General features: G+C 45.1%; 1 protein-coding gene across 2 annotated transcripts in view; it reads right to left on the bottom strand.

The window, feature by feature from the left end:
* The window catches only part of ANKIB1 (ankyrin repeat and IBR domain containing 1), a 119001-nt gene that overhangs the window by 35564 nt on the left and 70805 nt on the right, over nt 1–12632 (bottom strand). For both annotated transcript variants that reach the window (XM_066585649.1, XM_066585650.1), the window contains exons 6-11: nt 12079–12287; nt 10129–10217; nt 7046–7190; nt 6021–6187; nt 2771–2859; nt 1022–1152 (exon numbers count right to left, since the gene is read on the bottom strand). In XM_066585649.1, the coding sequence (XP_066441746.1) occupies nt 1022–1152; nt 2771–2859; nt 6021–6187; nt 7046–7190; nt 10129–10217; nt 12079–12287 (830 nt within the window). The remainder of the gene's footprint in view (nt 1–1021; nt 1153–2770; nt 2860–6020; nt 6188–7045; nt 7191–10128; nt 10218–12078; nt 12288–12632) is intronic.

Here is a 12632-nt window from a genome sequence, read left to right as displayed (position 1 = left end):
ACAAACCCGATGCAGGGACTTTAAAAAAAAACGCACAGCGCTTACCTGAATCCCCGCGCTCCGGTGACTTCTTACTTACCTGGTGAAGATGGCCGCCGGGATCTTCTCCCTCGGTGGACCGCAGGGCTTCTGTGCGGTCCATTGCCGATTCCAGCCTCCTGATTGGCTGGAATCGGCACGTGACGGGGCGGAGCTACACGGAGCCGCTCTCCGGCACGAGCGGCCCCATTCAGAAAAGAAGAAGACCGAACTGCGCAAGCGCGTCTAATCCGGCGATTAGACGCTGAAAATTAGACGGCACCATGGAGACGGGGACGCTAGCAACGGAGCAGGTAAGTGAATAACTTCTGTATGGCTCATAATTAATGCACAATGTACATTACAAAGTGCATTAATATGGCCATACAGAAGTGTATAGACCCACTTGCTTTCGCGGGACAACCCCTTTAACATCCCCTTCCTCCATGGAAACACATTTGAGTAAAGTCCATTCATGGCAAAAACATGTAATAGGCACTCTCCAGCAACCACATAGTCTCACTGTAGTACAAGAGCCTGCCTAAGGCCTCATGTCCTGGGGCAAAATCGGATTCCTCATTTGGAAGCGGAATGTGCCCCTGCCCACGGCCGAAGACACTGCTTACCCGTCCGGGTCTTCTGCGTGCCTGTCAGGGTCTTCTATTTTCTTCACTGCAGATGTGTGCGGAAGGGCCGGCCGGGGAGCCGCCGCACATGTGCAGTGGAGTCTTTTTTTGTGTGTGTGTGTGTGTGTGTGTGTGTGCGCCAGCTGCGGATCGGACCGCGCAGGAACCGTACTGAAATGGGTCATGCTGCGATTTGTTTGCCGGACGAAAAAGTCTGCAAACAAATCTGCATGCTTTAGTTCATGTGCGGACTCCCATGCTTACCTATTTGCAGATCTTCCACGAATCAGACCCCCCGTGCACATTGGGCCTAATAGGGGGTGAAAATAAATATTACCCATACACCTCTGAAGTCGCTGAGAGGCCATTTCTCTTACCTTGGCACACTGCATATGGTTACAGCCCTCGTTCTTCTGGATCGGAGACTTGCAGTTAGCGCAAGGTTTAGAGTTTGTTAATAACCAAAGACAATTAGCAGCATCCTCAAAAGCTTCACTCACTCCGACCACTAGAGAGAAAGGCATAACAAGGCGGTCAACGGCAGCAAAGCAGAAAATGTAACTGCTCATCTTGGCACTTTATCGGATGGGATATCTAGAATATGCCCGGTGTAGTCTATAACCTCCTATCTAATCAGTGGGTCAGATTCTGCTTGGTTCCTACAACATGCTTTACACTGCAGCTTTGCTTGTTCAGCTGCGGTGTAGAAGTACAAGTTCAGCAGGAAGTCAGCAAAGGCAAGAGGTAATTTCTATTACGGCAAAAAAAAAAAAAAAGAATGACTGATTATAAACTGTCTTATATTATCCTACCAAAAGTAAATGGACACTTGAGCAAGAATCAGAAGTATTTACATATATTTATACTTAGCGGGGCTCCGTTGGCCCAAATGACGTCAGATACTCTTCGTGGCATGCTACTAACGTCTGATACACTTCAGGTGATATTTCCCTCCATTCATCCTGCAAACATCTGGCGAGTTCTCTCAAAGAAGATGGACACTGCTCATGTTTCCCCAGCCAACATTCCAGTTCGTGCTAAAGAGGTCCAGTAGGGATCAGGTCGGGACTCAGTGCAGCCAGTTCAATTGTTGAACATCCACATCTTCAAACCAACATAAATCAGCGTTGGATTTGCGACAAGGCGTGTTGTCTTGTTTAGAGTATTGCCACATTGTCAGCAGCATGTTATTCATTATGGTCTACTATGTCACGGTACACTTCTATATTCATGGTTTTTACCACTAGAACCAATGAACAGAGACCATGCCACTTAAAACTTTCCCACATCATAAGGGAACCTCCACCGTACTTAACTGTTAGCATAACACACTTGGGCAACAGGTGTTCCCTATCATCCTCCACATCCAGGTACATTTGATACGAAGATGGAGTAGTGCTACCGTGTTTCCCCGAAAATAAGACAGTGTCTTATATTAATTTTTGTTCAAAAAGGTTTAACTTTTTTACATGTATAGCTGCCTGGACACTATTTAAATTGACTTTTTTAATTAACTGTTAGCAGGGCTTAATTTTGGAGTAGGGCTTATATTTCAAGCATCCTCAAAAAGCCTAAAAAAATCATTTTGCATCCTCAAAAATTCTGGAAAATCATGCTATGTCTTATTTTCAGGGTATGTCTTATTTTCAGGGAAACAGGGTATTAGTTACTGTATAGAACGTTCTTCCATTGCTCAACTGTCCAAGGACGACACTGCTTGCACCAATTTGGATGGACCAATGTTTTGCGCTTCATGATGGATGGCGTGTGTGCAGCGGCATAAGCTGTAAATCCAATAGCGTGCTGTTCCGGTCACAAACTATGGCCGACACCTCCAACGGTCTGCATCTTATGTAGCATGATTCCAGACACGTGACATACTAATAAGACATGAACCATCCTACTAATAGGGGTTTCCAAATATTTTTGGTAGGATCGTGTATAGAGCTCTCAGTCTCCCTGAATTGTGTATCTGCCGCTGTAATCACTTCATTGAGTAGCCGCCCTGCATCAATGGATTCTAGTTGGATCATTTTCGCGTGGAGTAAATCCACATAGATTGAGCTGAATGGCATCCCTTAGCAGTAGTGCGGCATCGGACAGGAGCGCCATGAGATCATACTTACACTCTTCAGGCTTCATTTCAGACACCTTGTGGAGCCAGTTTTTCCACGTTTGGCAATCACACGGTTCGTGGGCCTCTCCTAAACATTCCCTGTAACATTAAACCATAATTAGAATTTACAGTTTAACAAGGATTGGCAGCTTTATAGTTCTGTTTCTGGGAAAGCTGGCAGACACCCCCTCAGGGCCGGGCGATGGGTAGGCGACCGCCTAGGGTGGGGAGAGGGGTGGCACAATTTTATTGGTAATTTATGTTTGTTTGTAACACTTGGAATTCGATACAACGAGACTTCCACCAGTAATGGAAGCGCTCATTGTTACAGGAATCTCAGGAAGTGGTGAGCATGGTTTGTGTTGCTCACCACTCCTCACTGGTCCAGGCGTTGGCTATGTGCCGAGTTCCAATGCCGCCCATGTCAGGATAAAGTGCGCATCAGGGTGTGGTGTCGTGCCTACTGCACAAGAGGACCCAGGGGACTGGAGGGGCAGCATGCAAAGCATGTACAGAGCAGTGGAAGTAGCTGGTCTGATGTCTGAAAGGGTAATGAAGTTATATGCATTATGGGGTCTGTCTGGGCGCCAGTGCAAAATCTGCAACAGGGCCCACCAGCTACAGGTTTCATTTAGAATACTGGTGTCTTATTTTGTGACAAAGGGGCTTTTGGGCCCCATTAGGGTCTAGGTATGACTGCTACTGCTGCAACTACTATAGCTGTACCCCAGGCCAAAGATATTTCAGCAGCAAACTCTGCAGTCTTTGGGACAAACTGCCAGGGCGGTCTGGGCCAAATGGAGAAGAAAAGTAAACTAAACATTATCTATCTACTCTGTCTGCTTCTTTTAAATGAGGTTTCAATTTTTCATAAGAGGAAAGGGTGTTTTTTAATTGATTCCGGTGGTTGCAATTTTCCTAACCTACCTAGGGTGCCAAATCAACATGTCCCAGCCCTGCACCCAGTGTCCTCACAGTCTTAGGGTTGTATCACTAAATAAGTGATTTTTAAAAACTACATTAGTAGGGGGTCTGACTCCTGGCACTCATATGCCAATAAGTTGACTGAAGGTGCTGAAGTGTTCCCAAGGAGTGCTGTGTCCTCTTTATGGTTTAATCAGGCACAACGCCTTACTTCAGTTTAAGGCTGTGCCTCGTATTACAGCTCAGTTTTACTCAGGGAATTGGACTGTGTTGCAATATGAAGCACAGCCACAACTAGGGGCCTTTTACACAGGCCAATTTCCTGCCCATTTAAAATAGCGGGTTGACAATATAGCACTGCTATAGTGCATATAGTGCTGTCAACATTGCAGTGGTTCGATTTAGTACTGCAGGCACTGCTAGCATTGATTTCAGTGGGAGCTGTTCCTGCTCTACCAAACCAGGCTGCTGAAATACGGACAACGCTGCCTGGAATTAGCTAATTGGTGGTGGTCCAGAATAGCATACCCCTCATGATCAACTATTGATTAGCCATCCTGAAAACAGGTCATCAATAGTAAAAGTCGTGGACAACAACCTTTAACGAAACGCTCCAGAACAGCTCAAAGGGGGCCAGTTACTGGTTGAAACCTCCCGTCCAATCTCTAAAATAACACAGCTTTCTACAGATCCTGTAGGACATACACAGAAATCTGCATTGCAATGCAGAAATGTATCAGTCAGGTTCTGGAAATCTACTTGTGAACCAGGAGGCTCAGTATTACAGTTCTGCAGCGCACAGAATAATAGAGCAGCTGCTCCACTATTCCTGTTCCTTTCCTTGTCGGCCTCCATTGTCCATGTGATGAATTATTCATAGTGTTTTTGTCCCAGAATCCTCAGATGACCCATCATGGGCTCACGATTTCACAACTTAAACATCCCCGAGCCCAAGGAACACTGAGCTCACATATTAAACCTGGAGACAATTAACAAGCCAACAATCTCCTATGGAGACCTAAGACACTCTTGCTCAATACCGTACGAGTTTCTGGTCCGGTGCCACCTGACGCTTGTCGTGAGGATATAAATACGGTTCCCCGCAGCGTCTGTTGTGTCACGTCTCAGATATCATCTGCTTTATAAATGATGTAGGAGCCAACAGAGGACTATAAGAAAGGATCTGGCCTCCTACCGGTAACCGGAGACTGGCCATGAAAGCTGGCTTTACCGCACACTAGGCCTTAGAAGGTGGAATACCGAGATATTTTCTGACTGCTGAGAACTTAAAAAGGACTCCAGGCTTCATGGGCAGGTAAAAAAGATCTGAACAGAATCTCTCCGCATAGATTTAGATTCTGTGTCCTGGCAGGAATCCGAACTAGAATTTGGTAGCCACTGCTTTTAACCATTTGTGACCCGATAGCCGATTGCAGCAATATCCTCTACGTTTGTCTACATCCAATTCCAAAGTTTCCTCTTTCAGAGTAATAGTTTGAGGACAATTTATGAACTTTTACTAACGAGTTTCTGGTCCGGTGCCAGTTGAGCTTGTCGTGAGCATATTACTACTAGAGATGAGCGAGTATACTCGCTAAAGGCAATTGCTCGAGCGAGCATTGCCTTTTGCGAGTATCTCCCCGCTTGAGACGGAAGGTTCGGGTGCCGGTGCGGGGGAGCGGTTGAGTAGCGGCAGTCAGCAGGAGGGAGCGGGGGGGGGGGGTTGGGGAGGAGAGATCTCCCCTCCGTTCCTCCCTTCAGCTCCCTGCCCGCGGCCGGCACCCGTCTCGAGCGGGGAGATACTCGCTAAAGGCAATGCTCGCTCGAGCAATTGCCTTTAGCGAGTATACTCGCTCATCTCTAATTACTACGGTTCCCCGGAGCGTCTGTTGGGTCACGTTGCCATCAGCCTTTTATGTTGCTGAGCCCTAATAAGGCATATAGAAAGGGTATGCCTCGATAAAACCCAGACTGACTGAAGAAAATCCCTAAAACTCTACTGGGTCACGGTATAATATGTTTATTGCATATCCCTCTTCTCAAAAAGGTCATTCCCACTGTGCCAAGTACAATAAATAACAAGTAATGATGCCCGTCAGCCACTCTGCAAAACAGCAGAGACTGATGTGAAAAAGGAAACTGCTCTACTTATATTTGCACATACAGTTCCTATTAATATATGCATATCTATGTGTCTCCATGGTTACAGACTACACATGGGGTTTATTTGTAGTCTGTACAATGAGAGACGCATAGGTAAACAAAAGGTGCAAAAGTTCACATACCCTTTAAAGCAACCATATATCCCCCACGATCACAAAATATAGTGTACCCACCAGCAGAACAGATGTCCTTTTCCACAGTCGACAGCCGGAGCCCGTAGCAAAGGAAAGTTCAGGGTGTCCGAACCAGATGTATTGCTTCCCTGCTTCTTCAGCCTCACCGCCCTCTCGCAGGCTGGCGTCGGGCACCATCGGATCGCAGTGTTGTTTTCAACAAACGCCTGAAAACCCATGCAGAAAAACCAAAAATGTGTTGTACAAGATGTAGACACAGAAAGAAATAAAGTACATGCAATACTATATATGGCGCCTAGTGAAATAAATGTGGCACAGCATGTCACCACGTGGCACCACATTTGCTTCAAAACACATAAGAAACTGAAGCACAGACTCTATTATGGAAAATCTTCAGATGTCAGTATGAATGTCAAATGTAATATATTTACCAGATCAGTATAAAGTCAATTGGAAGGGGTAAAGTTTCTCCTTAGGGAGAGCACCTAGTAGGCATGAGGATACCTATAAGGCCATGCATGCTCCGCTGGGAAATGTATGCAAAGGGGAAGCTGGTACAATTCCTCTGTAGCACTACCTATTTCTGTAAATAAACATCTGACCTTGTAACAGGCCTTGTAACAATGACTGGGGTTATACGTCAAAGCCAGAGTCTTCTCCAGAAGGAAAAGATACCCATGTACAGACAGACTGTTACAGAGTTTTTGCCCCTCATTAGCCAGCATCGATTGCACTGCCAAAAGAATATTCAGTTGATGATCCTCAAGCTCGGAGAGCAGTGAGGAAGAGGAAAGGGCGTACCCAAATGCCGGGAACATTTTTTTTTATGGTCCACATTTACTTCACCAGGTGCCCTTTGAAATCACACTTATCCCACCAGGTGCCACACTTATTGATTTCACTAGTGTGATTTGGAATTTGCATCTTCTCTGTCCTCTTGAAATGGAGCATAGGAACCTGAAGATCTGTGATGTCTCACCAAAAATCTCACTTTCATCTCATAAGAATATTTCTTCAGACTATTTTTCATACATGGATTCTACACATCTAGGGAAGTAGCCCACCTTTATGTCAAACTGAAGGTAGCGCTTATCCATCTCCTTAGACACCACACTTTCTATGACCTCCACAGGAACCAGCTGAAAACAGTCATAGGCTGGACAGAAGATATTGTGAGCCTCCCCCTCCTGGATTTTAAGGTTCAGAAACCTAAAAAAAGAAAAAACTATATTTTGGTCTGAGAATCAAAAATTCTCTTATTTCTACAAGACAGTCTCTAAATTTATCTAAAAGAAATGAAATAAATGTTAGAAAAACTTCAGGTACGCCAGCAAAAAAAATCTTACCTTCTTAGTTATAGTGACACATAGTTCTTCAGTCAGTGGCCTACCTACGATAGATGCAGAGCACAACTGCTATGGGGTCTGTGGTGGGAGGAGGTCACCCCATGGAACCGCCTATTTACCATAATACGATGTAGTGGTTACCTACAACCACCACTAGGGCTGCTTACTTCCATTGAGTCCAGCACTAATTGTAAAAATTTGTATGCAGTCGGCTCCCCCTAGTGGAGGCTGCTAGTGACAAGAATGTTTGTACAGGGAATTTGTATGAGATTGCAATGAAGCTGGATCTAAGGGTCCTTTTACATGGAGCAACAAATCGATGGAACGAGCGAACGAGACGTTGGCTTTTAAACAACATCCGTTTACACGTGCAGATAATAGTTTACATTTTTTCATCCTTGTTTCGTACAGATCATCGTTGGTCTGTCAGGAAAGTCTGCAAATGGTTTGACTGAAAGATCACGTTTTGCACGCAACAAGTGGCAAACGAACAATGATTTTTATCCTTGTATAAAAAGGACCCCCACATCCCCATATACGGATGCGCCATATTCATAGTTGGCCTCCACCCACATTTTCATAAAGTCGTAATTACATTTTGAACACCTGATTAGGGACGTGTCACATTTGTTCTTTGCTCCTCTTTACAAGTCGCTCCATCGCCTGTTGATATGTGACAGATGTCATTTCTCAGAGAGGCTGCATGGAAAAAGATACAACTCTGCACGTGCGAGAACAGATTTACCGCACCACCGTTTCCATCTACCTCGTGCCGGAGATCTGCTATAAAGGGAGATTTTCACATCACAAAGCGGAGCTACGAATCTCATGCTGCGTACATGATTGCACCTTGCTTCCAAGTCAGCAGAGATGAAACTCCCAAGCTGAGGTTTCTACTTACTGACAGCAATCAGAGATCTTAACAATGGTAACCCTTCACCACACAGTGATTAAGCCTATTTGTATAGTCTTCCTAAATACTGTTCTAAAGGCGGGGTTTCCAAACTACAAAATTAAAGGGTCATCAATTTAAAGGGGTTTTCCGGGACTAAAAAAAAAATTTGAAAGATAATTCAGCATGTAAGTGGCTGGGCATTAACATGCAAAATGAGCGGCACGTGACCACCTACCGTTTCTTCCAGGTTCCACACAGCGGGCACCACGGCTGCAGCAGGGATAGCCAAGTACTCAATTAATCATTTTAAGCCCTTTTAACTTTTTTTTTTTTTAGTCCCGGAAAACCCTTTTAAGATGGGTGCAGGAGTAAGGACTGTCGCCAATCAGCTGATCGAAGGGCTTCGAAGCACAGGCTTTCCTTCATTGCTTACCAGACACAGCTCCACATTTTTCATAGTGGTCTTGCTTGGTATTACAGCTCAACCAAATTCACTTGAGTGGGACTGAGCTGCTCTTTATGGTATTTCCAGGCACAGCCACTATTAAAGTATAGCACTGTGCCTGGTAAACAATGAAGGGAAGGCAGTGCTTTGTGAAGCATGGCAGCCCCTTCAATCAGCTGATCGGTGGAGTTGCCAAAAGTTGGACCCCGACCAATCTTAAACTGATGGTCTATCCAAAGGATCTAATCGCTTATACAGGGATTCTGAACAATTCTCATTTGAACGAGCCAAGGATGCATTTGCCTATCTAAACCGGCTGCGAGTTAGCGGTGACATCACTCGCTCGTTCACATGAGAATAGTCTCGTCTAAAAAGGACCAGGTAATCACTTTAACCCTTTGCAATCCAATTTTGGATTCAGGGTTTCCTAGGGGGCTTTCTGTTTCTGCCATTATACAATGGAGCCATCTGCTGGCTAGAGCCAGTACTGCGGTATGGGACATGCTGGAGAGGCCAGTAATATACAGTAAGAATACCCTGCCGGACGTCTTCCAACATCAGAGCTGTACAGGCTGCAATCAGAATGTCTTGAGACGTCAGACAGTGGTTTGGAAAGGGTTAAAGGTTAACATAGCCCGTAAAGTTAATGTAGAAGTTCCTTATTCCTAATATAAAAGCCTCATATACTACATGACTTGGCAGAATTGTTACCTTCATTCCTTCTGCCATTAAATATTCCATTATTTTCCTTCAGGAAAGGTGGATATTGTTCTAACATTTTAATTCCCGCACAGGAGGAGCGGGCGGTCGTACCGAGCCCTAAAATTACATTTTATTTCTGCATGGCATGGACAAATTTCCCCGGAGGGTTCTGGTTTTTACTGTTTTTCTTTCTCGGAATGACCTTGATAGACAGAGGCAAGACTTTCAACTGTGGAATGAAAATGCCAATTTCAATAAAGTTGCAATAAAAGGTTTATAAGCTTCAGGCTGCCAGACTTGTGGAAAAGTCAATAACGGCTGTGAAAATAAAGTCAGTCTGTTCTTTTGTGTCCTGGTTTATATTACATGGACACAATTATATTACTGTCTTCCACCTGACAGATAAATAGAAGATCTTCAAAAAGATTAAAAATTCCAGCGGCCATTTTTTTTTTCTTTTTTTTTTTACCAGCTATGATCATGTGATAAATAACTAAAAGCTTTAGAATTAGATTCAGAATGTAAAACGAACTAAATGATACAAACAAACAGCAACTGGTATATTTCCAAAATTACTTAAACCTTAAAAGGCATAGTACAGGCAAAACTCATGGGCGTGCTGCTCCGCCCAAGCCGGCCACATGTTCCTGATTGACTCCTCCCCCAGTGCAGGTCGCGGAGGAACACATCCCCGCTAAAACATAAAATCATATTTCTGGTATTAAAAACAAAAAATAAAGGAAAAAAACGTATACTCACGACTCCCAGCATGATCTGCAAAATTCATGTCCGCATGGAATCTCCACTGGATCTTCAAATACAGAGATGCTGCACATACAGATACCACACTGTGGGCAAATACATGGGGGAGAAGAATGAAAAAATATATTGGGCGTTAAAGAAGTTGTTTCACACGAAAAAAATAATAACTCTTGCTGTCCCATTCATTTCAATGGAGATGAGCAGCCCAACATAAAAGGGCGGATTTATTAAGTGCCTTGTACCAGAACGGTGACATCAAAAAGTTGCAATTTTGACACAAGTGACAAAAACTGTGGCTTTTTCAAGGTTCATCCTGGCCACTAGAGAAGAGCGAGTGTATTCGAGCGAGTATTGCCATTTTCGAGTACATGCCCGCTCGTGCCAAAAGATTCGGGGAGCGGCGGGGAAGAGCGGGGAGAAACGTGGGGGAGATCTCTCTCTCTTCCTCTCCCCCCCACTTCCCCCTGCTCACTCCCGCAACTCACCGCTCACCCCGCCGGCCCCCGAATCTTTTCTCGCTCGAGTATTTTGCCTTAACGAGTACGCTCGCTCATCTCTACTGGCCATGCCAGTAGAGGCTTTGTGTTAAGGGACATGGCTCCTCACAGCTTGCCACATTTTCCGTAATTTACTCCACAAATTGATTGTAAATTCTAGATGAAATCTATGCCAACTTGTAGCTGGCGTAGGCTTCTGATTTGGCACGCAGGTAGCCTGAAGAATGTGACAACTGTACCTCTTAATACATTTATTGAACTTTACGCCATAAATAGGCCCTCAAATATTTTTAACTTTTTCTAATTGTTTAGCCTTCCTTCAACTTTTCAGATAAATGAATTAAAGGCGTTTTCCAGGCAAAGACTATTGGTGACCTAGCCCCAGGATAGGTAATCGCCTGTTAATCATCAGGACCCTCGGCAATGAGCTGTTCAGAAGTACCCTAGAAATCAGCTCCCATTAGTCACTTCAGCTCCCACTGAAATCAATGGGAGTTAAAGCGACTATTACATTTCCGTGTATGAACCCCGTGTTGGAGGCGGAAGTGCCTCACTCCCCCCCCCCCCCCCCCCCCCCGCTACCCTCTGCTCACTCCCGCAACTCAACGCTCTCCCCCGCCAGCACCCGAATCTTCAGAGACGAGCGGGGAGATACTCGGCTAAGGTACTACTCGCTCGAGTAGTTTGCCTTAGCGAGTATACTCGCTCAGCTCTAATGGTGATCTATACAGTAATATTAAAGGGGTTTTACCATTAGGAAAAAGGGAAAAAAAATTATTCCTCCCCCGTCAGTGTTCTTACCGCACCTTCTCCTTGCTCCTGCAGTCCCCCGGGTCACCTCACCGGATCCTCCTCTTCCTGTTATGGACGTCCATTTTCTGCAGTCTCCTCCCTGCAGGTCAGTGTACCCAGTCACTAGTGACGGAGCGTTCACTGCCTAGCATGGAATGCCGGGCTATCATAGCGCACATCAGCAGTCTCTATCTCGCCATGTTCATATACTATTGTTGTGAGACAGCACCAATCGCAGTATCGGCAATAGCTCAGCATTCCCTGATGGGCAGTGAATGCTACATCACTAGTGACGTAGCGTACATTGATCTGAAGGGATGAGACTGACGAGAATGGGCGCTTTGTCACAGGAAGAAGAACAATCGTCCGGCTTGTGGTGATGTGATCCGGGTGGGAGGCCACGACTGGTGGAGCCAGGACAAGATCAGCGAGGAGAAGATTTGGTAAGAAGACAGACCGGGGAGGAATAGGTAAGTATTGATTTTTTTTTTGACAGAGCCCCTTTAAAGGAGCTTTTACAATCATAATAAAATGATGACATATCAGAGAGATATCCAAATTAAATATTAGCTGCAGTCTCTATACAGTAAACATACAATGTTTTGGATAATACTGAACGATGACCCCCAACCCCCTTCTACCATTCAATATAACTGACCAGAGCCGTGTCAATGTCCCCGGGAGATAGACTGATCTCATCTGGGGATGTGACCGATGAACGAGTGGTACGTGGCGTACGTGGAGAAGGGAGCGTATCCCAGGCATTGTATCCGCTGGGCGGAGGAGTTGGCATCTGGACGCCCGATCGTTGGCAGCAATTCTCCGGACTGCACATCCAGTCTTCCAGTAACTTTTCCCTGTCCCAATCTATAAAGGAAAAGGAGAAAACATGAGGTGGAAGTCTTCACCGACATATACCACAGAGCTGTACACAATATACACATAGTATGAGAGTAAACCAAGTGCGGGCTCTTCTCTGATCATAAATCATGTACGGATACATACAGTCCCCAAAAACAAAAGAAATCCACAACAAAGAGGTCAATATATGGACAATTATACAGGGTGGGTCAAGGAGAAGTACCACACTCTTATGAAAGCTGTCTAAAGGAAAAATCTGTCTTTGTTGCCCATTGCAACCAACCACAGAGCAGCTTTCATTTCTTATATTGCTGCGGTAAAACAAAAGCTGCGCTGTGATTGGCTGCTATG

This window comes from Eleutherodactylus coqui, chromosome 12 (assembly GCF_035609145.1).
Source record: "Eleutherodactylus coqui strain aEleCoq1 chromosome 12, aEleCoq1.hap1, whole genome shotgun sequence".
Lineage (NCBI taxonomy): Eukaryota > Metazoa > Chordata > Amphibia > Anura > Eleutherodactylidae > Eleutherodactylus > Eleutherodactylus coqui.
This window is presented reverse-complemented; position numbering and strand designations above follow the sequence as displayed.